Consider the following 27,579-nt stretch of genomic DNA (forward strand, 5'->3'; position numbering starts at 1 on the left):
TAACAGAATGGAATAGGCCCATATATCCTATTAAATGTTAATTAATATCCTATTAAATATCCATATTAAATGAGTATTCCAAGGAACATTCATTCTATTCCAAATCTCTTACAATTATAGAAATAGAAACAGAGATTTTCAATGACTCTGCAGGAAAAGAAAGGAAAGAAAAAGCTACAATTTTCATCCCACCATACAGAGCTCTGAGGGAAGAAACATTATTTTCTATGGGCAAGGGGCATTACCTAGACCGGAGAATTAGGCATATGGATAGGAGGCAGGACTGACTCCTAAGTCTAATCCAGGCTTTTCAGCTCACCATGTAGCTGTGGGAAAGGGGATGAACATTTGCAAAATAACAGACTATAACCTTTCTGGCAATTCTAAATACTGTTTAAAAATGTACTTATTAGTAAAATAATATAGAAATGTTTTAAACAGCTGTGTCTGCAGCAAGTCATAGCTTTCTGAGGAAGCATCAGCAAAAGCAATATGCATCTTGAAGGTTGCTTTTGGTAAGGAGTTTTAAATGAATTTTCATTTCACAAAACCTAAGATTGGGGCTGATAAACAAAATCCCAGTTTCAAGCATTATTATTTTTTATTTAATCCCAATTTGACTTAATTTTTAGAAATAATTTTTAAATGCAATAAAAAAACCTTAGTTTCACCCATCTAGGCACTTGTATAAAATTCACAGTTGCAACTAGAGGTCAACAGGACTGTTCTGTGTTTGCTCACACAACATGGTGTTCCTGAGAAGCCCAAGTACTGAATGAGGAATTGCCCTTTGTGATTGCAACCCAGATTTCCTCCTTCCAATTGACTAACTCCCAAATTCTTGCAGGTCTTTGGAAAATAAGAGATTTCTACCTAACATTGCTTACATTCGTCATCAAGGTATCTGCACAACTTCACTGTGTATGCGTGAGTGCCTACCCCCAAGCCTAGATGAGCAAATCCTTTTCTTTTATACTATAGATTCTTCCAAGAACATGATGACCAGAGCAAGGGCTGAGCATGGAGGAGAGTTGTTATGTTCTGGAGTCTTCACTTGGTAACTTACTAAGTATAGCAAGCACTACCACAGTCCTCCAGTCCAGCCTGGAAAACCCTCCAAGGAGCAAAATCCCTTGATACTCAGAAAGACAGTCAAGCACAGCACAGTACAGGGAAATGAAAAATATGACTAAACCCAAGCATTCAGGTAATCTGTGAATTACTTTCCAACAACCTTGAGTCCTGGAGACTCGAATAACAGAATAGAATGGATAACATACGTGGCTTCCCACCCCCCAGGTAATTTGCAGGTTGGCCCATGCCTGGGGTGAACATCTAGACTAGCCTCATTCCTAAAAGGACTCCTCCCAGATGCCAGGGACGTCCTGCAGCCCTCTTGCAAAATACAGTGGACTGAAGACAGACCCTGGCTGGCACAGTCAGATGCAGTGAATGTTGTCTGTTTGTTGGTAGCTTTTATTTCATGCTGCAGTCTGGATGGGGGAAAAAGCAAGTGAAGAATTTTATGGGTTTTTTTTTAACAAAATGCTAGAGAATATGTTTTAGTCTTAACATGCTTGGCACCCTCTTTTAAAGGAAAAAAACACATATCCTATTTAGGTCCGAGATATTTGACAACAGTATATACAAATACATCTGATGTGGTGCTTAGGGACATAGTTTAGTGGTGGACTTGGTAGTGTTGGGTTAATGGTTGGACCTGATGATCTTAAGGGTCTTTTCCAACCTAAATGATTCTAGATTCTATGATCCTATCTAAAGCACAGTCTCTTGCAACATTCATTCTGATGAGGAGCTGACATCTCTGTGACTTTGTATACTGAAAGAAAAAGCCTTTGGCATCCTCTGCTCCCATTAGCATACCTGTGCTAGAGCCAGGACTCATGCACGGAAGAAAAGCAACAGGAGTAAAGCTGCTGGGGGCTTAAAGGGGTTCCCTGTTCAGCAAAGGCAATGAAGTGGCTCTTCTTTGGGGTGCCAAGACTAGTTCTAGATTTCATTTCTGTTATGGGGTTTGTCCCCCAGATTGTGCTGTTTTACCCTTACAAGCAGATTGCTAGGAGTCACCTCCTATGGTCTGGGATTAGGTCTGACTCCTTCTTTGAAAAAGTTGCAGAAATGGAAAGCAGAACCTATCTCATTTAGAAAAGCTAAGCTCCAAAATGCAGTCAAATATCTGTTATCACTTAACAGATACTCACATTCTTTTCTAGGAAGCACATACCTCTGTGTAGGCCTGTGTTACTTGTTCATACAGAGTCTGATGATGATGGATGGCCAGTTCCAGGTCTTGCATTTCTGAAGGGAGGCCTCCTTCACTGCACATTTTGCACCAGGCATCCACACCTGAAAGGAACTGAAACAATTCCAGGAACAATGAGCAACAGTGACACTGAACAACATCTCATCAACATTAGAAAACTTGGTTTGTAGAGTGCCACAGATGACTGCAGCATGGACTGAGGAAAACGTAACAGTTATAAAGGAGTCCTTTTGGGCACCCTGGAACAGCACATTCCTGTCACCTCCTCAGTACTTGAAGAACACCTAGATCCAAAGGACTGTTTTCTGTTTCTTCTGGATTAAAAACAAATGCTCCTTTAACCAGGCTCAGAAAACACCCATTCTAAGAGTCTGCATACCATGAAGGGAGGCTACAACGTTGCATTCCAAAAAGGGAGGCTTCAACATGTTTAGAAAAAAACATCAGCGTGAAGCGCAAAAGGACACAGTTACAGCTCCAGCTGTATTTAGCATTGTCTCAGCTGTCAATCTTCCCTCAGTTCCTTACCTGTCCTTAACGTGCCTAATTTAGGCAATAGAAAACTCCCATCAAAATCAATGCTGATATTAATTTCAGTGAAAGGCAGACAGTCTGTATTCAACAGTTCCCAACCCAGGGCCAGCTGAATGGGATTGCTAATAGGATACCAAAACCCTGGGTCACACATTTGATTCTGGCCCAGGTCAGCAGTGATCAGATACCATTACCATCTGACGGCTGCTAAGCAGCCAATGCAAAATGAGCTGCTGGTCTCAGTCCAGTTCCTGGTGGGCAGACATCCATGAAAAGGGAGAAAAAAATCATTGCCATTGCAATTGATATGGTTTAGCACCTTGGTTGGAAGCCTTAACAGACAGACAGAAACTGAACGGCTTCGGGGAGCAGAGGGATGGAAAAAAAATATTTTTCCACTCTTAAAGGCCTCCAGAGCAGTGCTGATGCTCTTTGGCAGAATAAATTGGAGAAGCTCTCCTGGGTGCTGCCTGTTCTGTAAAAGAAAAGAGGAATTTAGGCTCTAAGGTTCCCATCCTGTTTTTCTTTTAAGCAGGGCTTACTTCAGCAACACAGCTCACATATTCGTATTTTGTCCATACTAACTGCCTAATGCCACCTCATTACTTCTTGTTAATATTTTCTCTTCCTCCATCTTTCTGTTAACCCAGCCTGACATACTCTGGGGCTATTTATAAAAAAAGAACAGCTAATCATACAACAGATGCAGTGCCCTGTAGGGTGAATGTATAATGCCACAAAACCACCCCCAGGATCACAGCTTTATCCACTCCTGAAGTGTTCACCTGTGGCTTGTTAGTAAAGCACTCATTCACAGCATGAAGGGCTGTGAGATTCAAAGCAAAGAATTTCAATTCAACTCTGGCTCTGGCATCAGCATCCTTTTTTATTAGCAGTGTAAAGCTATTCACCATGCTGCTGTGTAATCAAGGCTACAAAGTGTTTGCATTGTAAACACTTCTTTTCAGTGCACAAAGATTCAGTGACAAAGATGAATTCCTAAATGTTCATGTCTACAAAGTACAAATCTACCAGTGAAGACTGTGCTTTCTAGAAGACTGGAGGCAAGGAAGGCAGGTTCTCCTGTGTTGGTTTGACTCCTGATCTGTTGAATCTCTTCAGATGAAATCCCCAAACATCCTTGCATAAAGCTGAAGTCATCATATTTTGTGCCACAGCAGTGGAATTCACATCATTTCCTAAGTAGTTTTAAGAGCACAGAGTTGAGATCAATCCCTTTTGGGGCTGTTACATGAACCTCTTGGTCAAAACAGTGAACAAAAGACCTTTACACCTTATAGACCAGTGTTCCTGCTGCTGGAATCACACTGTTATGGCTCCTATCAAAAATGTTGAATTCTACCAATTTTAGTACAGGCTCTTATAGTCATGTTACTTATATACTGCCATATCCCCAGACTGTGATTTGCACAGTAGGTGGGAGAAGTCTCAAGAAGATCCTATGCACATAATCACATTTCCACCTTGTTGTCTCACATCTATCTTTCTTTTGTATATCGACAATGTCACATCAACAATTACATCAGTAATTTCACTTCTGCCACTAGCCGGAGCAGTTGACATCATCTGTTTTAAAAAGTTTTAAGAAATGCAGCTTGTCAGTGTTTTACTCCCATACCCTGAAACACTGCGTGGTGGTCTGTGCTGTGTGTGTAGATTCACGTAGGGAGAGCAAATGTTTTTTTAAGGATTTTTGTGAAGTGTTAGTTCATACCATAGGACTATTGATTTGGGTATTTTGAAAAAAGCAGTGATGTTAATTTTTATTATTTGTCACACACTGTGGCAGACACAAAAAACTTTATTAAATGTAACCCTTCATGCTAGAAACATATTCATATCACAAAAATCACCATTTGACTAAGTTGAAAAAAGATGCATTTAAAATCGTAAATTGCTAGCTGTTAGGTTGGAACAAGAGCTGTTACTGTCCACTGGATACTCAATACCATTTAAATTAATTGCTTAAATTTCTAGTTAGCCCATAGACTGGAATAGCTCCTATTGGGAACATAAAAGCTGCTTAAATATGATTTGAAATGACAGGCTCCAGTAATTTTCCATATTTTTCAAGACTTCAGGAAAGATTAAGAAAAATTTCTCCTAAAAAATAAAAAAGTCCCTAAGGTACCTTTGTGCCTCTGATCTAATCCAAAAGTAACTTTAAGGTAATGACCTACGCTTACTCCTGAATCACAACCTATTCACCTAAGTTGCAAATTCTGTATTAGGTCAGGTAATAATGTATTCTCAGACCACTTCTTACTAGCTTTCCACAGGGACTGCTATGCTGTATCACATGGTTGCTCCAAAACACAGCTCAGACATTTTATAGCCCATATTTCTCCACATTTTTTGCACAGTCCTCACTTATGGCTTGCTAGGCCTCTGCGTCAAAGCTGCAGGATAACCAGGGTGGTTCCCCTAGGCCCCGGAGAAATTTAAACCGAACTCTACTGTACTTTCATGCTCCAGAATGGCTGTGGGGAAAGATGGGAAGAAGGCCATGAAATTGTTTTCCTCAGTGACCTATAATCTCTCTTGATGCCCTGATTTTTTTGTATGAGGCTAACCGTATATTTCCTGTTGTTTCTGGAATTTCCCTATCTAATGCAGAAGTTATCTTGGTCTTATGCCCACATCTTATAGGTATCAACTGGCTTTTCCTTTCCTCCCTTTCCTCAAATTCTTCCTCTCTTTTTTCTTTTCCTCTCTTTTTCATTTCCTTTCCTCAAATAGGGGAGTTCAGGATGTGCTTAGAGAGATGCAGGCAGAGATGAGAACAGTAGTCTTCCTGGCTGGGGAGTAAGGTAATATGAAACAAATGATCAGGGGTCAGTCTTCAGAGAATCAGCATAAATGCCTAGCACGTGCACCTAACACCTACTACCTTAAATAGTAATTCTGCTTGTGCACTTCTGAGGGTAGACTCTGACCCAGAATTAATTGTTTGAGATCTCTCAGTGATTGAAGACGTTAATTTGTTCATTCTGACAGGATCTGTAGAGTGAGCATCTTATGAATACTTTAGCACACTTTCAGAGATTACATCCAAGAAAGGGAGGACACCTGGTATGTCTGCTTCCCCCATCTGGAAGTTAGTGGGCCAGAATCTCATCTGGTGTAAATCAGCACAGTTCTCTTGAAATCACAGTGAGATAAGGCATGTTTTCTTACCTTCTCTTGCAACTTTGAATAGCCTCAGACATACCTAAAGATACAGAAGCAGATTCTCTTTTGCACTAGCATATCTCCATGTTAGCATGAGAAAGGGAGGGGAAAAAAATAAAAAAGAGGAAAGAAGGAAAAAAAACCCACCAAACCCAAGAGATTTGTAGCAGGTGGAATTAAGGGACATTTGGGAAACACCTCCACTGAATATCCTGAGTTGCACCTTGACCTGGACATAGTGGTTTGTTTGGAGTTTAGTTTACTGGCTTTTATACATGTGCTGAAGGAAGCCTGGCTGGAGGCTAAGTTAGCAAGAATTATATTTTCTTTCTTTCTTTTCTTTCCTTTGCTCTTCATGATGTAGAAATTGTGTTTAAAAAAATTAAGGAAGATACATATGTGCACACAAACACACACACACACAAAAAAAAAGAAGAAAAAGAAAGAAACAATGCAAAAAAGAAAAAAGCTTTGATCCAGGAACTCATTCAGCCGAGTTCCATTCAACATGCCACATGTATCTGCTATAAGAGCCAGGAAAGCAATGTGATTCTGAGGCACGTGAAGACAGATGTGAGGTTCAATTCCCAGCAGGGTTGACTCAGCCTTTCATCCTTCCAAGCCAGACAAATTGTATTCTGTACAGTTTTCTGTGTGGGGTCTTTCGGAAGAGACCTTGAAAAACAAGTTGCTTCCTGCTCAGCTTGCATATTACAGAGATCGTAGAGCTTTTCATAAATCTCTGTCCCAAGCCAACAACTTCCTTGCAGGCTGGGTGTGCCAAATGCTGAAAGATTACAGTCCTAATAGGCTTGCTTCCTGTTGGCATCACAGAGAACTTCAATCAATAGGAAGGAATGAACAAAGAGACTGTAGCAGCTTATCGCACTGGAGAAGGAAAGACAACCTGCATATTAGATCGGTATGAGGGAAGCAGGGGTACACTGTGGGAGAAATGGTTGGATCCGCAACAAGACTACCTTTACCAAGAGAACAATGGGAGCAAAAAAAGATTTTATGTGGGACAGAGGAAATAGTGGCTTTATCTACATCTTTGCTTCAGAGATTTAAGCCTTATTTATTGTAAAATAATGAAGCCCTGATCTGAGTAAAACAAACCTCTGGGTCCTGCCAAATAATAGTCACATTTGGAATGAATGTTTGACAGACAACAGACTGAGTTATAGACCAAATCCCAAACACCTCACTTTTTATACTATACAGAGGTCAAATAACTAAATTATTAGCATTCAAGTCATTGGTTTATCCTACCAGAGTTATAAAGCAAGGCCGAAATTTTAGTCCTGGCTAATGGACACACCAACATTTCTTTTTTGGAGCAGTCTGAGTTTACAGGCTTCACATCAGCACTTACCTTCCACTGAATTGTCTCTTTATTGCAAGGAGGAGCAACTACTGTTCACAATTAGCAAATTCTCTTGTCTGCTTAGTAATGAGAGACTAGCTTCTGTCAGGCAGCACAAACTTCAGTTCCTTATGAAGAGGTGCCAAGGCAGGACTGGGTTTTTCAGACCCATCCATACAATTGTAAAGAAAAGAGACCCAAAGCTGAAAGTGACATTAGCTTAGCTTTTTTTCAAGTTAAAGCTGAGGCAAAATACCCACTTTGACAATGTTCAAAAGGTAGGAAGACAAAAAAAAAAAATTCACTTCTAGCTTGACAGACAGTTCAATACAGCTTTCTGTTTTATTGCCTTTTATGCTATACAATACCTCAGCAGCTCCTCATAAATTACAAACAAGACTGACACTTTAGAAAAATAGGGGATTGCTCGTAAAAAAAAAAAAAAAAGAAAAAAAAACCCAAACCCAAACAAACCAAAACAAACAAAGAAGTAATCCATTAATAAATCTTAAACATTTTCATTGTGACTGTAGACTGGATATAAATTCTTTTTTGATTTTTCTTTATGAACATATGATGACTGACAATTATTAACATGAAGTCTACACCTAAACACTACAGGGCCCATTGTACAGAGATGAAAGTACTTGTACTGGACATGTCAGTGTATCAGTCTCATCAGAACCACTGAGTGTGCTTACATGAGTAAGTGCCCAGTAGGGTGAGTAATTGCTCTATGCTATGGCTTGTCGTCAATAGGAAACACAAAATAAAAGAAAAATCCATTATAATTCTATGGTCAGAAACAAACAATAAAGAAAATCTTTACTCTTTGAACTAAACTTTTCCATACATATATTCTGTCTTACAAGGCACAGTTCCTGGCTTATCAGTTATAATGTCTTCTTCAGACACTTGAAGTATGGGTCATTTTATAAACATCAAGCACACCCACTTAGTAGCTTTGATATTAACTACTCTGAAAAATAAGCACACAACAATACTGAAGAGTGCCCCAAAGCAGTGTTTGTCACTGGAAAATGAATGTAATCAACATATGATCAAAGTTGAACCATCACCGTTAAGTGGACCTCGTTTAGGTGTAAAAAAAGCAGAAGGTTTATTCACTGACATATTTTAAATCTTTTGTAGCTATGAAATTATGGAACAATTTTGGTAGTGGTTAAAGACACAAACCAGAGTTCAGGGACACGGAAAATTTTCTTGGATATTCCTAGCTGTCTCTGAAGTCTCTACTTAGTGAGGTCTAACAAAGTTTGGGGCTATGAAGAGCACTGCAAGAGTGGGTGGTGGAATTAATTCCGTAAGTTTCATTATAATAATGTGCTTTGGCTCCTAGAGATTGTCTGCTGGTATGGGTCTATGTCATATGTGTGAATTATTCCTGTGCACATAACACATACCAAATATACATATGAGTGCAGATACATACTGTTTTCCTGACCGTAATAATCCTGAATTTATCCACAGCACTGATGAAATATTAGGCAATAGAAATAAGGCAGCATGTTACTGCACCAGTGCACTTCACTTACGATCAGATTCTTTCTCATCACCAAGGCATAAACATATTTTCTTATCCACTCAGAGAACATGTGCCAGTTTTTTTTGGGAAATGTTACTATTTGTTTTTGAGACACTGATCCACTAAGAACAAGGCTCTTAACCTCACTGCATACAAGCCAAAAGCCATCAGGTAATAATTGCAGAATCGTCATTATCAAAGTAGCAGTCGATCATTTTGCCAGTCACAAAAGCAGCTTACCTGTTCAGCTTTCTGGTGAAAGACAGCAGACATGGCTAAGATGGTGCTGCGCTCATCCAGAGCTGCAGCAAAACTCTTCCACTCTTGATCCAGCTGGCTAGATATTTGTTTAATTTGCTGGGAAGCATAATGGCCTGCCTCAGAAAGCCTTGACGCAACAGACATGATCCGATTGATGTTGACATAGGCATTCTGAAAATTAAAAAGCACACATAAATAAAGAGAAGGAAGAACCGTAACCACCCTCTGCCTTCATTACACATTCCAAACACCATCAGTTGGAGTAAAGCCGAGCAGTTCAGGGAGAGCAATCAACCACCTGCTTAAATATGCATCAATAGCAGGCATACTACCTTCCACTGTAAAAATACATCCCTCAGGAATCTTTTTGCACATCTATGCCATTATCTAACACTGTTATCTCCCCTTCTTCCCTTGAATTTATTTATGTAAAACTAATTTGCCATACTTTTGCTATTTACTCACCTGTTAGGGTCTACTCATTGCTTCTATTTTATTCTTGATATTTCTGTTTCATTACTTCATATTTCTGGATGCTATATCCACATATTTGTAAGCGAAATGTTTGCTTTCTGTCCTTTGAGAACTCTCTGACAATCCTTTATACACATGCAGTGTCAACAAATGGAAAAGTCTTATAGAATTTAAAAGAGCTCATAAGGATATTCTATAGAAATATAAGAGTTTCCATAGAAATGTCTATTAAATTATATTCTTCAGTTAAAATGTTATCTTTTCTGCAGGTTATTTTAAACTGTTCTCCAGCAGAGATATCATTTAACTCCATTCTGAATTTAGAAGGATTCAAAAAGCCTACAAAAAGGGTAATATATTCTGTTCTTTCATAAGAATTTCCATGATGGTTTTTATTCAGCCTTGAAGCAGTGGAAGGATAGTTTTTTCTCAAACTGAACAGTGGACAGCAATGTAATTGCATTACAATAGCCCTGTTCTGCATAGGAACGTAAACCTGAAAATAAATAGCCATCACTACACTGTCTTACAAAGATGCACCATCAAAAGACAAATGACAGCTGTCTTGCAGATTTCTGGAATTTCATTTGACGTAAACGCTTCTCCTTTCTCTTTCCTCCTCATCAGAGGAAAGGAACATCCCAGAATTTGAGATGTTTTGCTAATGTTGACTCACTGCTTTCTTGTCTCACTAAAGTATTTCAAAAGGGCTTCAGGAATTTCAGAGAGTAGAATCTGTAAGACCCTTATGCATAAGGACAGACACAGCCCTGATGATTTTAACAGTATTACTCATGGGCAAATAATAAATCAGAGGTAGAAGCATTTGTTGGAGCAGGATCTCATCACAGTGAGTGGGAGCACAATGTGGAAAGGTATCTGCCAATCCAAACACGAAACACAACAGAGCACTGCCAAGGCAGGCACAGGTCCAAACTAAGTTGCAAAGCAGGGCAAAGTATATCTGCAAAGTGTGTGGGATAACTACGAAGTACACTCATCATTCTTGTAGGTGCTAAAGGAAAGAAAGATGGGGCCACAGCCCTTATAGCCACTCTGCTCTCCCTGGTAGAACCATGACTGTGACAGCTGTCACATAAATAACACAGATCTAAAGCAATACCTAGCCTTCAGTTTTGTTTTTTCCCCTTATCACATAGCCTTTTCTTAATTTGATTTGGCTCAAAATTGTCAGATTAATTTTAAAGAATTTCTTTTTTTTTTTTTTCAGTACAATTAGAGAAACCAATCAAAAGTGTTCTGGAGTTTAAAGTATACTAAAACAGATATTATTATTTGGAATTTTGACCACCAGCCACAGTCAAACACTTTTTTGTGCCCCTCTAGGTTAGAAACGAGAATTTAGACTAAATATTTAAGCCTTTCTCCCAGAAAGTCTTCATGACTGAGCCTCAGCCAAGATAATTTTGCAACATTTCAGGTCAGCTCTTCTGGTGGAAAGCAGTGTAGCATCACTACAGTCGCTAAAGCTTGGATGAGTTGCACCAAATGAAGACATGGAACTTTGCTGTGTTTGAAGGAAAAGAAAAGTTGCTGAAGAAGTTTTGATTTTATGTAAAAAAAAGTTGCTTTCATCTTGCTTTTATTTTTTTTTCCCCTGCAGAATTATCTCAGCCATTGCAATGCAATGAGCATGGAGGAAAACAACTGTGAATTCCTTGGTTCCCTATAGCTACCCTATATAGATGTATTAACTAGTAGAAGGGAAAAGGTAAGATTAGTTGGAACACAGCAGATGTTCTTAGAGTCTGCTTTTTAAGTTAGGGAGATTCATATATTGTTATGTCTGTTTGTTTTATTTTTATACAGAGATTTTTATGGATGAAATTTCGCTTTCCCTGATGAGAATTTTTCATGGAAGAGTACCAACCCGTCCTGTAGCCAACCCACTAACTCCATAGCTTTTCCAGCAGAAAGCAAGGAGCAGTTTGGGAGTCACCTGCTCACACCTCCATTCTTAGTGCACCAAGTGGAACTGGCTCAGGAAACAGACACTCCTGAGCTTCCCCTGTTGCTTTCTGAGCAATAAATGGATTCAAGTGCAATATCACATGTGATGTGCTCTTCTGTATAGCTCCAACAGGCAGTGCAATGGAGATACCTCCTACTTTCGGACACATGCACTCTTTACCTCCACTTTATCTGCCCCACCTCAGTGAAGCAGAGATACTGAAGTGGGGCTTAGACACATAAGACTTGTCCAAGGTCTCACAGAAAAACAGGACAGAGCAAAGACTTGGCTAAAGATCTGGAACTCAGGGTAGCACATCCTACCAGACATAACACATTTTACAATCCCAGAACCTTTACCCAGGGTCACTATTATTGGGAAAGATGGTATCTCTGGGAGAAACTGGGAAAGGTGGGATCTCTGTTGTGGATTGAGGTAAAATGCAATATGGCTTCAAGGCACTCCAGAATTTAGTTTCAGGAGAAAAACATTTAATTGACCACAATTCACAAAATGCAAGACATTTCTTTTCCACCTTGAAGGAGAATAAAATTGTAAGCCACTCTTTTTCATCTTTATTTGCCAATGTGTAATGTTCTGAGTAAAATCTATGCTGCCAAAATTCAACTGTTGACATTTCCCAAAGTTAAACTTTCCTTTCCCTCTGGTTTGCTCACCTCTAAAAACTGAATGAATTGAAATTTTTCTATGTCACTATTATATAGATCTTTTAATCCTATTCGGAAATAAATTAAATAGAGCAACTAATCTCTGTGACTTTATTTTTCCTTTAGGCTGGAAAATCCACTACTAGCAGTTTCATAGAGAGTCTCGCCTTAAATATAACCTAAGGCCTCATCTTTTTTTCAAAACTGAGAAGTGTCCCCAAAGAGGACTGCAAGGGATCACTGATTTATGGCTATATAGGACTACAATAGGTCAAACAATGAGAAAACAATATATTAATGTCTAGAAGTAAGGGTAAAAGCACTTCAGTTGACATTCTGTTGTCATGACGCTAGGATACACCCAAGTTTTGGCTAATATACATCCTTTATCATTGAAAACCCTTTATTTTACATGTATTTGCAGACTTTCCAAAAGCATTCCCCATGTTATAGTTAATTTTTCACTGACTTTATTTCCACTTTGAAACTTTAGTCAAAAAAGGGGATTTTTGCCTTCTAAAAATCACTTGACTGGCAAAAAAAAAAAAAATTTCCCCACATTTACATCAGTGTCATGAGCTTCTTTTACAGCAAGAGTTTCTTTTACAGTTTAGGAAAGCCTTGTGTAATGCCTTGCAAGTGCACATACCCCTCTTTGTCCACCAATTCTTAGTCCATTTCTGTCACCTAAACAAGGCCTTGATTCTGGTCATCAATGTCTATAACATAGCTGTTCCTTCCAGTATAAGTGATCACTGCTAAGGTCCCTAACACTTGGTAGGGTGACAGCCTTCAGTCTCAGCAATAAGTACTGACAGTAGTGGAGTTACAATTGTGGAATGATCTCCCACAGGGAAATACACTAATTCAGCCCTGATCATCTAGCAGGCATGCTGAGAGACCTTCCCTCTTAATTAAACCCTCCAACTCTAGCTGGAACAATACTTTCTTCTAATACGCTTATAAAAAGAATACCTTACACTCACAAAAGAAAAATGAGCAGTGAGAAGCATTAAATCTGCAAGGAACTTGGCTGTGTTCATCTCATTTCCTAGAGAACTAGTTGAGATATTGTGATGGCAAGCAGTGAAGGTGGGCTGCAAGAGAAGGGTTTTGCAGATTAACTGAAGGTGAAATTTGATTGTTGAAGAGCTCTTCTTTAAAATAAAATAAAAAAATAACCAGCTTGCACTGTGTTACTGTGAGTTTAGAAACCATCTGTGAAATGAACCTAACACATAAATCCAAAGCAGAATGTTTCAGTGACAAAATAAACTCATGAGATATCTTTAAGACCTTTAAGTTTCTATAACAAGACCAATTATATGTAGCCTGTTGCAGAATAATATCAGATGGCATTTTAGCTCAGCCTACGTACAGAAAAATACCATTCATTTAAGATAAATGTTGGGAATTTTCAACAGACATCATTAGCTTTTACATGATAATTGTTAGGTGTTTGAAATACATTGCGACTTTCTTAGGACAACATGCATCTCCATCTAGTGTCACACAGCTAATTCCCTGACAGCAGGATAGGCAGCAATGCCACCTCTGAACACTGCCATTTTTATGCATGTCCCACAGAAAGTGGTAAGTCCCTCTTTAAGGAGGTTAATGGATCCAGGCATAAAAAAAGTCCTGGCAAAGGAAATACAAATAACTTGAGTTGGAACAAATGTCACATATACCATGTATCCAAGTGCAGAGCTACAACCAGTATGCTTTGTGTCATATTGAAACACTGGGTTTTTTTCTCTAGTGAATTTACTAGATTATTGAGATTACTCACAAAATGTTGGAGCTAAATATTCGTCTTTGTGAAAAGTATTATTTCTTCAGTATAAACATTATACAGCTGTGACAGACTAACATAATTTATTTTGAAACTGAAGTGAAAACAAGCACTGCCTTGAATCACAGAAAAAAAAAAATATATCTGTGGTCCTTATTTGAAAGAAAAATACCACACTACAGTTTATTACCTCAAATACATGACTTCTCCACATCTCACATTGTTAATTTAAAAGGAAGAATTATTATTGTAAAAAAGAGTAACAAATTGTTTTTCCAAGAAGGAGCTTTGGTCACAACATAGCTATAGAGATGTACAGGAAGAGCATGCAACAAAAGGCATGACCCAATAAACATTTGCAGAGTGTATTTTCTAGAGGAACTTAAGAGAATATTTTAACTATTATTAGTTATGCTAGGCTCAAAGGACACTAGGCATAGTGTTAAAAAAAAAAAAATCAAAACAAAACACCTTAGAGATCCAAGATCTGATCCAACTTCCACTGAAGTCTGTAGGGTTTTTCCCTGCAAAACATACAGCCTTCCTCAGCTACATTGTCCTCCTCCATATCTTCTCTCAATACTGATTTTAATGTATCGACAAAACAAAACAAACCCCCAAAGCCATAAACAACCCCAAGCCCCACACCCAATAAAAGCGCTTCAAGTTTTCATTATTTTGTTACTCAGATTCATGATAGCTGAACTACTCTCAATCCAACAGTTGCTGGGACTAATATATTGCATTAAAAATGGTGTAGCTAAATTATAAAGTGAATTTCTAGCAAAATCACAATTATAAAGGAAATTCCCAGAGAAAGTTTACAGTGTAATCTAGTTCACCCTCGAGATTCAGAAACCAAAAGATTTATATAAAAAAAAAACGCAGCACCATTTAACTGGGTTTGAAAAGTCATTCTTCTGGAACCAACCTCCATGTCTTGAGCCCAAAGCATGGTAGCTAAATATTTCAGTTTTGTAACTAGCGTGAGAGAGCTTGAAGGCTCATCAGATTTGAGTCTGATATGAATGTTTTAATTTATTAAAACTCACCAGAATCTTAAGTTTTCAGACTTGGATGGATCACAATACTCTACCTGGGATTGCAAACAGATCTGAGGTAATAACCTCCCCATTCTCTGGTAAAGAAACAGGAAAGGATTCCTGTAATTTTCTTTTTGCAGCCAAGGGTATTACATGAAGAGATTGAGGAATATTGGATTATAAACACAAATGAGTATATACCTAATAGTAAATTAGGTATTAATTTACTGTTAATACCTAAACTATGGTCTGACCCATAGTTTTCTAACACCTTCTGCATTCCATTACTTAATCCTAATCCTTAACTTCACAAATATTTATCAGTGGGTAACTTAATGCAAGAAGATTCTCGATGTGCAAAAGTAATTTATGTATATAAATACTGTAAGAGCAGAGCCTTTGGCAACAGACTGTAAGGCAAAAGCCATTTCTTCCTTTGAAAGTGTATAGCACCTAGAACAGTGACCTAAACCTCCTACTCTTACTGCAATATAAATGTAATCAAATAACATGCACTAGCCATTTTCCAACAGTCTCTGACAGAAATCAAAGGGTAGCATGAACAACTGAACCAAGATGTTGCCATAAAAGTAAGACAGTTTAATGAAGGCAGTTGTGCAGTAGCAATTGCATGATTATGTATTTCTAACATCACTGACTGTAATTCTCTTAGAGAAAACTATATTGGATAAAAAAACCCCAGAACCCACACAATCAGACTGTGCATCAGAAAACGTGGCAAAACATACAGACCTTCTATATCTTGCCTCAAGAAGCTACAGTTAGCTGTGGTGGTTCTTTCCCACTAATTTCTCTGTTATCAGCAAGATTCTCCTTCACTAAAGTGTTGTTACACATGAAAACAGGCCTGATCTATATTTCTAGCCCCACTACTCTGACAACCAAGATTGTTGTGTAGGCTTGGGGTATGTAATGTCCTACCACTATGTTCAGAGTCATCAACTCTGAACATAGAATTGATCTGGTTCAGATCAACTTTCTCTGGTTTTGCTTCGTTCAAGTAAGTCAATCTGTCCGGAGTCCATTGCTGACCATCACTGGCTCTTGCCTTGAACAAATGCAGGGGCTTCATCCTTACTACCGAGTAGTCTTGCATAGAGTTCTTGTGCATGCCAAGAGACAAAACTACCATCTACCACAGGAACTGGGCTAGGGCCAGGAAAGGCTCATTTTAGTTTCAATCTCCTCTTGGTCTTCCTGCATGCTTTACCACAAATGCAGGGACTAGTATGCAGCCCAACACTCTTATGCAGCAAGCTGGTATCTCCTGCATGCTAACACCCTCATATTCACAATACTGACTTTTGGGGACACCAGGAGTCAGTCCACATTTTTCTAGCAGGAATCTGCTCCATCAAAAAAAAAAAAGAGCATCACTGCTGACAGCAGCACTATATTGACATAAGAACAGGAGCTCCAGGTTAGTTCAAGTAGCCTGCAGCTTAAGGTTATTACCCTTTTCCCACTATTTTCCAAATGTCCCTTCAGCTTGATATACCCCCACGTCTGCTATTCCAAAAATAGGATGCCCAGCCCCCTGCAAGACAGCAGTCCTGTTTAATTCCACAAGCCAACCTCACCAGGCTGTAAAACTTACCTCATTTGCCAGCCCGTGCAATCCTGGCATTGAAATCCCCTCTAGAAAGGCCATTGTGCAGACACATAACCCAAATACAGGCCTTTCATCAACATGGAAAGTCTTAAGAAATCTATTTGATCATGAGTAATTTCAAACACTGAGTAAAACTCTGGTATTTCTGATAAATACCATGGAAGCCTCATTTAGATTAAAAAAAAGAAAAAAAAAGAAAAAAAGGAAAGTGTAGTCCTGAGTTGCATCTGTATCCTGAAATATTTCTATAGCCTTTTTTATCCTGACTTTGCCATACTGTCAATAACAATACCACAACTCCTTATGTAACCTCTGTTCAACAACTGAAATCTGTCGAAGAATTTTTTTAAAAAGTTCCTACTGAGAGAGCATATCACAAGACTATTTTTTTTTTAAATAGAAATCTAAGTTGAATGAACTGTGCCTGTTTGCGGTATGAATCAATGTTGATCCAAAACCAAAAGGAAGACATCACCCCATCATCAGAGGGGATTCTAGGTCTAAAATTCAACTAAAGCTAAAAGAAAAGCAGCATATGGAAAATGACATACAGGTGTACTGCTCTCTTTGAGTTATATTCCTATAAGAAGGATTATCAGAGAACATATATACTGTTTGGCATATTTGTTATATTGTGGGGTTCCTCCACAGAGTCATGTATTTCAGTTCAATTAATTAGAGCAGAATTGAGTGCTATCTCTCACTGTACTTACAGGTTGAAAGTTAAAGGTGCCCAGTATTCTTGCCCTTCCACATAGATCCTCTATGCTAAAGAGATGGAGGAGACAATCTTCTTTGTAGATTGATTCATGCTGACTGTATGGGCTTCCATATGACTATACACGTGTGTGGGTTATACTGGAGACAGCACAAAATGGGAAGTGTATCATCTGTCGCACTCTTTCCTGTGAGCCAAAAAGGTCTCTCTCCTGGGCAGCTCTATTTGACAGGAGTTTGGCAGCACTGAGGTGGTGAGATGGCACAGCTGCAAGCCACAGCGCAGCCACGGAGATGTCCCTGCCCCCAGAAGTTCTCCCAAGATCTTTGCAAATGTCTCACTTCCTTGCATTCCTCATTCCCAAAAGTTCACTTGGGGACAGATGGAAGAAGAATGGAGGAAAATAATTTTTCTTCCATTAGGTGGCACCCTGCCTGTCACTCATTAATTTTCTATTAACAACAGTTATCTCTTTCCAAATTTAGCTCCCAGTTATTTTAAGAAAATAATACCAGACAGTACCACAAAAAGGATAAAGAGAGGTCCTCCAGCTTTACTCTTCTAATGGTGTTTTCTGAAGAATTATGAGTGACTTTGCATCTTTCATAATCCAAATGACTTTTAATTCACAAACCTCCAGGACACATTTATTTGTTAGGATTCTGTGAGCAGCAGTGTTATAAGGAGGCCGCGCTATCCTGTATTTTGCTAGATGGCATTGTGATGGCAAGCTTAACAATCAGGTGCCTCGAGCCTGTTTTTCAGTGCTGCTTTCAACTGTAATCACAATAAATATATTAATAGACATTATAAACATTTCTCATCTTCCCCTGTTATGCAATGCCTTAGTGAGGCACGGTGCTTTAGTGAGGAATAGATAGGTAGGTGGAAATGCCAGGTGGAATTTAGGTCAGAGAAGTTAATTACCTGATCTGGAATTTGGCCAGAATAGCAGGGTTAACACCTGTGATCTTATGAAAGCGGTGTGCAGTCTTTAACTACTTCAGGTAGTCAGGGCCTCTTTTTCACATTTCAGACAGCTGCTCTTGAGTACCTTGCCCTTTGGTGGCATAGTAGGGTGTGGCTCTCTAGTGACTTACACCACCAACTTAAACATCAAGCACCACCTTTGAGGTCTCAGCCCCAGTGCAACTGTAGTCTGACCATGCACAGCATGCAGAGGTACACCTGTAGGAGCTGGTTTACTCAGGGCAAGCTTTTGTGTAGTTGACAGAGAGCGTTCTGAGAGGGCTCATCTCTGCGTTGTGCAATTGCAGCAGGGGGTACGCACACATTTTTCGAACCCAGTGCAACAATCAAAATATCAATACATTCTGTCCTCATTTCTGTGCTGAAAGCAGAGCAGTTTCCAGAACAAATACCTTATGCCTGGAAAGAATACGAAAGTAAGCAAAGCACTTATAAATGTATAAGGATGCTTTTTTTAAAAAAAAAATAAAATCCAAGATAAATTGAGTTGTATTCAAAAAGACTGACCGATTAACTACTGAAAAAGCCAAAATCCCACTGTGGCCACAACTGACAGCTTGATTACTGTTTCTTTTTCAAAGTTTTGAAAAGTGCCTTAGCAGGCTGTGGGGAGAGAAGCATAAATTATTGAGGTGCCACCTACAGCTCTCATTAATTCCCAGTCAAAGAAATGTCAAAAACTTAAAAAAATATTGTATTTGCTCTCCAAAATGTAAACAAACTCCACAGGACTGTGCTGCTCTTAAGTCAGGGAAATAATAATATATCAGTGTGTGGGTGGATACAGCAACACTCTGCCACAGCCCAGCCTGACCTTCCTTACTTCACCTCTCAAAGGTCCATAGTGCTTTCTGAACTGGAGGTGGCCTCACATGCCAGCCCTTTCCTCACGTGCGCAGACTCACTGTTCACAGCGTGCCCTCAACTCACCATGGAATTCATGGCAAAGTGATTGTGCTGCGTCTGTAGGTCAAGGGCATGTTGGTAGCTCACGCCGATCTCTGTGTGGCTTTGCAGGAACAACTCTTTATTGTGGCTGATCCAGTCAAACATCTAGAAGTAGTCACACAGGACAGAGGGAAAAAAAAAAAAAGTGTTAGACAGGGATAAAAAAAATAGGAGACAGTGCAAAATATAAAAATTCTACAGTTCCGAGACAGATGTATATGCAACAGACACAAAAAACCCTCATCTATGTTCCTCATCAAAATAAGCTTTTGTCAAGCAATGGAAGCATTTAAAGTTATCACCATATTTTGTTATTAACAGAATGATAGGTCAGGAAACATAATTCATAAAGCATGTTCCTCAGTAAGCTGATCCCATAGTCTTTTCCTATAAGTAATGGGAATTTCATATATAGAAAGATGGCAGCAGAGGGACCTCAAATCAGGGGTTGCTTCACTGACCGAAGATCTAGCAGTTCATAAAGTACCCTTAATCCAGAAACGGACCAAAAATTCCATAAATATTATTGATGGGATTTTCTTGCCCCCCTTTCTTTTTCATCTATACATGAAGTTTCCAAATGTTACATCCAAATAGCCAGTTGACTTCCTACACTTATATTTCCTAGATCTTTCCAATTCCAAAGCCAGAACCCAGTCTATCTTCCACTTATTATTTTTGGGATGAAGAGAGAAAAAGAAAAGTATTTTATTAATATCTATAAAGAGTACACATTTCAACTTCTCCCACTTCCAAATGTATTTCCAAGCAAAATGGATAGTTCAATACTTCAGACACAGGTAGAAATATATTGAATAAAGCCAGTGAAACTCATTCCTTATTTTGTAGCACGTTAAGGTGACACTTAAACCTGCAGCACGTTCATTATAAGCTGTCACAAGTCAGCTAGGAGATAGTGTGTTTATGTTTTGGCTTGTTCTGTGTTGTGTTAGAGACTAAACGCATTCAAACTGAGAACTGTTCATTCTTTACTCCTGTCTGCAGCTCTGCAGGCATTACAATCTCAGATTTCTTCTTTTCTGCAAATGTTTTTGTTACAGAATCCCTTCAAACTGTGTTCCCCCATCTCCATCCCAGCAAGCTGGGGAACTGTCCATTAATAAGGGCTCTTCCATAATTAAAAAAACAACTTATTAATTTGTTGTAAGGAAAGAAAAAAATAATTATAGAGACAGCGGAGGTCAGGTCAATACAGTCCCTGGTGTTAAAGAAAGTATTTTAGAGTGAAAAGGCAAGTGATGCAGGTTCTAAGCAACCACCTTACAGTCAAAGGATCAGTCCAGATCTTTGTTATAACATTTACGTGTCCTCCAGTCAAGAGCTGTTTCGTTCTTTAGCACTGAATAACAGTTTTTGACCTGTGACAGCTGAAGAACACTCAGAGCCCACTGCTCAGGCACTGCATGTAGTTTCTCAGGGTCAGTTACCCGTTTCCTGTAGAGATGGTACTCCTAAGAGTAGACAAAAGGCCAGATATGGGTCACCCAAGATTCCTGCAATAAACACTTGATTTGGCATGGGAGTGCACTGCTTTATGCAGGAGATTTCCAGAAACAATATTAAATATCCCTTTCATCAAAATGCAAATAAACATTGCAAGTGCTCCAGTGCCACCAGACACACTACACTGACCTGGTCCCAACAATCTGTCACATATGCCTGACTTCTTAATCTTTTATTTATGAAAATACAATTGCAACTACAGAGTCTATACTAGCTTGTATTTTGTGTCGATAAATAGTCTTAAAGGTCAAATTTGGTTCAAGTTACAATGATGCAAGTCCAAAGTAATATCATTGACACAGTTACTTTCTCATTTGTACCCATGGAGCTGATCAAAATCAGGCCTATCACCATTTTTTCAGAAAGTATAAATAACAAGATTTTTGCAAGGATGAGGTCAGGGGTTTCAAACATTACTGCCAATTAAACAGAAGGAAACTACCTACTATAACCTGAAGAGACACCTAAAGCTTTCTCGTTGGATTCCTTTTTCTCACTTTATTAAGATTTAATAAGCATAAAATAATTTGCCACACTTGTGGGCTTAAAGGAAAAAAAAAAGCCATAAAGCCAATAATGAAAGAAAAATTCCATAACAGCAAAGTTTGTGTCCCAACAACAAGCTTTTACATCTCTGCTGAGAAACTAACACAGCTTTCTTTTAAGTAGATACATGTTTGATGTGAACATTTTTTAATGCTTTAAACAATCTAAAGACATTCAGGGAGAAGAAAACTGGCAGCAATCCACTAAAAATAAACAGTAAATCTAATATTTTATGGTCAGCAAAGCCGAAGCAGTATCTTTTTAAGACGAGTAATTTAAACTAGTAATCTATTATTCTGTGGATAGGGAGCATTTCCTCCATCTAATCTATACACATATTATTGGATGAGAATCTAGGTTAAGTTAAACCATGCTTCTGCCTTTTAAAATACAATAATAAACTATAAAGAAAAAAAAAGAAAATTTAAAAGATGATTAATCTTTTTGTCTTGTTTAATCAACTGAAATACACAATAGCAGCTGAAAGGATGACCTTCAGGAATCTTGAGCAACACTGAGCAACAGACCTCAATGATGAGATCTGTACCACCTTCCAAAACAGTATGTTTTTGAAACTTCTATTCATGGACAATCGCAGATTTTGGAAGAGACTCAATTTCAATTTAGACTTTGAATCTTTCTATTATATTATTCATAAAAAATTACTTTGGTTTCAGCTGGCCTATGCCTGTAGCAAATTATCCCCCATCAATAGGGTCTGGAGTCTCTCCGCGACTCTCTCAAGTCTCACTTGAAAGCCCAGAGAATGAAGAGTTTTGAGTTTCACGTGGTTTGGAGCAGGCAGAAAATAAAGCAAGATGCCTAGGAATGAGTGTAGAGAAAAAAGACGCAGATTCACTATGGTCTAAAGTAGGGTTAATGATGCACTTTGCTCTAAAAAACTTTCATTCCTCTTGGCTCTTAATGAATAAGCAGTATTTACAATCACTCTTGCTTTACACAGCAACCAGGGCTTTGCAAGACTGACGACACGTCTACCTTATGCAATGCGTTACTGTATCTGAGATACCCAAACAAGTTCCAGATGAATTGGTACCTCTACATGGCACAATCCAGCGCTGCATGGAAATACTAACTTGACCCTCCAAAAGAGCACAGTCTGGGCACAGTACTGCTTGGATTTGTCATCATTGCTTTCGTTTCCAGGGCTGGTTCATTCAGAGACTTCTTAAGCACTTCTGCTTAATGCTTACTTAACTGTAGACATTTTCCCAAGTACCCAGAAGATAGTATTGGGTTTTCTTTATTGCACAGGTCTGGCATCACGGAAGATTTTCTACTTTCACCCTCCTAATCAAGGATGCATGGAAATGATAAGTATCACACAGTCCCACAGATCACAAGATTTGCTTAACAATCATGGGATTTAAAAAAATACATACATAAAAATAGGGTCTTATTTGCTTTTGAGATCTAATGGATTGTGCTTTCAAACTTTTCTTCTTGACCGCAAAGTCTACAAATGGACTTAAACAATTTTCTCATAATAGTATGACTGGAGGTTGAGGCTCAGAAAATACCAGATGTTGGGTGACTCATGATGATGCTGTGACAGTTTGCAATGTGTGGCCAGGAGGTTTCAATATGAAGGTCTGTCAACATTGTCTGGCCTGGTCCATATTACTAGCAATATTTCCTGAAAGCTTTCAAGTTAAACTTGTTTTCCACATGAGAAACACTGATGCTTCCTGTGTTCCTGAAGTGAGTGTGCTGCCTAGTTTGCTTAATTAAAGCACACCATTAAGGATGTGAGCGTGGCAATGACCCAACAATTGCTATTTCACTCAACCCTGCGAGGATTGCCCTGGTTTCAAGGGGCTAACTTGGGCTCCTGGAAAAATGTTCAACATCCTTTGATAAGTTAGTTTCCCTGTCAAATGAATGAGTTTTTAATACAGTAAATAGCAGAATCTGGAGAATGTGCCCTGTGAGATCAGCTTAAAGCAGATACAGTCTCAGCTAACTGAGATTTTCTGTGTCATAGTAACATTGCTATACAGAACTATATCAATGGATCTCATCCAATTCATGAAAAAGACTGCCCTAACAAACCTAGCCTAATGATCATCATAAAATTAATGGATCTTTAATTATTCCTTTGACTTACAGAATTCTTAGTTGGAGTCGTGCTGACTGCCAGCAAGTTAATTCTTCTCTTAAGTCTGCTAATCATTCCTGCAGTTATGAATTCACACTAAACAGGAGTGCAGAATAAGTACGATTGGTCATTATATCACTTAAAACATGTGAACCAACTGTCCTCAATGTCTCCCAGACTGGCACTTCTCCACATTGCTGTAGATAAACTCTTAACCACTTAATTGGTCTCCAGATTTCCAGTGACTGAGTAGCTGGGGGGAGGGGTTAAGCATACTTAAAACAGAAGATAAACTTTCAATGTGATTATCTCTTGTAGTCCCTGTTTCTAACAATACATAAAGGAAAGCGAATGCATATGCTGAAGAATGTTAAGTGCTACATTTAATTAAGGAAATTAGTCTCTTATGAGAGAGTCAGAAGAACTAAGAATGATCCAAAGGGTCTCCACCCAATGCTTCACTAAAGCATTTACCCTAACTGTCGCACTGATCATATGTGCGCTAGTAATTATTACACATGTGGTCTTGAGGCCACTTCACTTGAGAGTTAGGGTATCAGATCATAATCTCCAACATCAGTTGTGCTGGCAACAATGAGTTCTTAACTTCATGTTTTGTCATCATAGTTGATGAGTTACTAGAAAATCCAGGTTAAGTGTTAGACCAAACAGCAGGTCTCAAGCTGGTCATGAATAAGTCCTATGGAGGGAGAATGTGTCTCCATGCTTTCCCTGGATTTGTAACATCTGGCAGGCTAGTGAGTACAGGGCGAGAACAGCTGTTTGGGAATGGAGAAGAAACACACGGATATGGAACAGCATGTATGTATGCAGACTGTGTGCAGTCCAGCCCTACCTCAGATAAAATGAGATTCATAACATCATTTCAAGTAATAACCTCTGTTCTCTGGCTTTTGTCAGAGCTCGCTGAGGAGCATTAGCACTGGATTCTGAAACAGTGGTGCAGAGCACCACAGAATGAGGTTCCCATCACACAGCTGGCAGTACACCCTATGCCAAGTGGTACTGATGGGAGGATTACAGCCCTCACGGTTTTGGCAGCAAGTGAACTGAATATATTTATTAATGAAATTGTTTATACATGCTAAAAATAATAAATCCCAAATCCATCTAACACTATACTACGGCTGGAATTAATTATGAACCTGCTTGTAGAAAATCATCTTCTCTGTAAGTTCTGAGCCATAAATACCAAACTCATACTGGTAAGTAAGGGCAGAATGATAACCATTATAACCACACCATCTTGAAAAACAATATAGTATACATATCAAGAAAGCAGTCCCAAAGGGACATTCAGGTCAAGTCCAATCACTGCTTTTGGCAGCTAACCACAGTATAAAATTTCCTTTCATAAAGGGATGAAGCTCCACCTGAAAACTAGTTAAGTGCCACAGCTCAGCTCCTCCTATGAGAACCAGTTCCAGAAACTTTCTGCTCCTGTTACTGAACTCTTCATATACTCTCTGACCTACATCAGACTCATGGCTAGTTCACACACATTTGCTCTTAGGTCAACACTGTCCTTTAAGTTAAAAAAGTTCTCCTCCCAGTTGTTTAACCTTTTCCAGTGTGGACAGGGAGGGTTCATTGTCTCTCCTGCTGTTTGTTTTACTAGAGCCTAGCTCTTTTATTTCTTCATAAGATACACAGTCTCTCTCTGCACTTGTTCTAGTTCATGGTCATCTTTCTATCTAAGCTAAGGTCCTAATAGGACTTTGTGGAATGTTGATTTTTTGCTGGAAATACTCCAGCTGACATCATCTAAGATCACCTGTGCAGTGCTTCTGGCATCAACTTCAGAAAAGAAGATACAAAAATGGGAGAGCAACGGCTACTGAATCAACATGAGTACCTTCTGCATTACCTCACTATCTTTTCTCTTGGTAGCCTCCTGCATAAATATTGACAAAGACCAGTAGTGTTTACTGGATTTGCTCTGACAAGCACAACTCGGGTTATGTTCCAGATAAGAAGAGCAAACTCTAGAGCACTTAGAAAAAGTATGAGAAAGGGTTTTGTAATAAACTCCAGTCAGTCTCACTTGCAATGCACCAGGCATAAGTGTATTCTCCCACTATGTCTCCATATGCTGCTAACAAAGAGAAAAAAAAGTGTTAATCTAAAAGAATATCTTGCCTGTAGTTGACTAGAGGGCAGATGACTAATTATATGCCAGATGAAATCCCTGTGAGATCAGTGCTTTTCAATCTTTTCCAATTCATGGACCCCATAAAATTTTTCAAGGCAAGTGCTATAGCAAATTAAAGTCTATGGATAATAAATCTGTTTTATTGAATACCTTTACCAACTACTAAGGAACTCAATATCCATGATCCACAGGTTGGAAAACGCTGGCGATAAGCACACGTTGCTTATTAAAGAGAGGTCCATAGAAGAGTCCATGTGCATTTTGGATTCTCAAAACTATCCAGCTAGTGTTAAATTGACTAATCTACAACAGCAGGTGGGAAGTTCTACTCTGAGGGCATCTACAGCTAAGCGAGTTCATTTTCATATGTTTCCACGATATAAACAAAATAATAACACACAGAACAGTAACTGCCAGAGTCCCTCTCTTGAGGTTTACTAAGTTTCCAGCTACGAGGTCTATTCCTATCTCATTAAGTGAGTTCAAGTATTCACAACAATTCAATTAACGATAAATCAAGCCATATTCCTTACATCTCTTGCAACTGATGTTAGCCAGTATTTGAACAAAAAAATAAATACCACGCAACAGATTTGTAGTACATACACAGGCCCTTGATATGCAAGGGCCTGATCCTGGAAAGATTTGCATGGGAGCTACCTTTATAAAAGGCAATCAATCAAGAAAGTCCCCTAGTGCTTCCAGACAAGCATCAGAACCACAGTTTAATTGGAACTAGCCATATCTAGTTCCACCTATACATCTGGAAAAGGCCAACAGAACTGCAACACCTCCACAAAGGAGCACATGAGAAGAGCCAATAGTCTAAAGAATCAGGACACTTACCTGGAATACAGAAAAATCCCTCCACTCAAGCCTCTGAACTAAATTCAGCAAAACAGAGGGCTGACTCTGGCTGTCCAGGCTAGCTGCTCCTCGTGGGATGAGGAGCCAGAAACAAAGACCCAGCAGGCAGGACAGGGGCCTCATTAGTCAAAGCCTGTCCCACAGCCCCTGAGGTCTGATAGCAAACAGTTTTAATCAAGAGATCATCAGGCAAGTTGTGGTGACAAGACAAGTCAAAGCTTAAGCTAGGAAGTCAATCAGCAGGTCTGGATCAGGTCCAGTGAGGTAACCAGGCTCAGACACAGCCCCATGATCACAGCACAGGCCCACAGGCACAAGGCAGGTCCCAGGTCATGCCACAAAATCAGTCAATGGATCAGTGCCTGGCTCAGCAGGGCCTGTGGCCCCACAGGGCAGGGCTGTGGCAAAGCTGGAGGCTGATATCCCACAGTTGAGCTGCAACGGGGCTCCTGGCCCGTGGGGTTAGGGGGCTTGGAGGCCCCAGGTGAGGCTGGTCAGGGTCATTAACACCCATCAGTGCCCACAGGGCCCTAACACTGGGCTGGCTACATGAAGGGTCACTAAGAAAATGGCTGTTCTCAGACAGGAGTGTACTGGCCCTAGAATAAATTTTGGACTTAAAGAAAACTTTTGATAGCACATTTCATTTTTTTAATGAATCAACAAATTTGGTGAAAACTGCTTCAACAGAAAAAAATTCCAATCTGCTGTAATTCCTAATGCCACTCTATAAATACAGCCTTAATTAAATCAAAGTACTTGTAGGTTTAAAATAGAACTCAGCGTACATCTAAATGCTTTGCTAAGCCAAGGCCTAAATACAAAGTTGTATTTGTTTTTGTGTTTGTCTCTTGTTTACAGACGTGACGGACAAGGCGACACTTCTGCCAGATCTTTCCCTTTCACAAGCATTCAGCACGGTCCAC

General features: G+C 39.2%; 1 protein-coding gene across 12 annotated transcripts in view; it reads right to left on the reverse strand.

Annotated features, from left to right (window-relative positions):
* KALRN (kalirin RhoGEF kinase) overlaps nt 1-27,579 on the reverse strand; it is a 534,671-nt gene that overhangs the window by 278,931 nt on the left and 228,161 nt on the right. For 11 of the 12 annotated variants that reach the window (XR_012044472.1, XR_012044473.1, XM_072875252.1 and 8 more), the window contains 3 exons: nt 19,407-19,529; nt 9,163-9,354; nt 2,246-2,377 (listed from right to left, as the gene is read on the reverse strand). Coding sequence is in view for 10 of the 12 variants with exons in the window: in XM_072875252.1 (XP_072731353.1) it covers nt 2,246-2,377; nt 9,163-9,354; nt 19,407-19,529 (447 nt within the window). In the remaining 2 variants the exon portion in view is untranslated. Of the gene's footprint in view, nt 1-2,245; nt 2,378-9,162; nt 9,355-13,283; nt 13,356-19,406; nt 19,530-27,579 lie in introns of those variants that run through there. The other variant, XM_072875254.1, reaches the window with a different exon arrangement.

The sequence above is a fragment of the Ciconia boyciana genome, chromosome 10, assembly GCF_034638445.1.
Source record: "Ciconia boyciana chromosome 10, ASM3463844v1, whole genome shotgun sequence".
NCBI lineage: Eukaryota > Metazoa > Chordata > Aves > Ciconiiformes > Ciconiidae > Ciconia > Ciconia boyciana.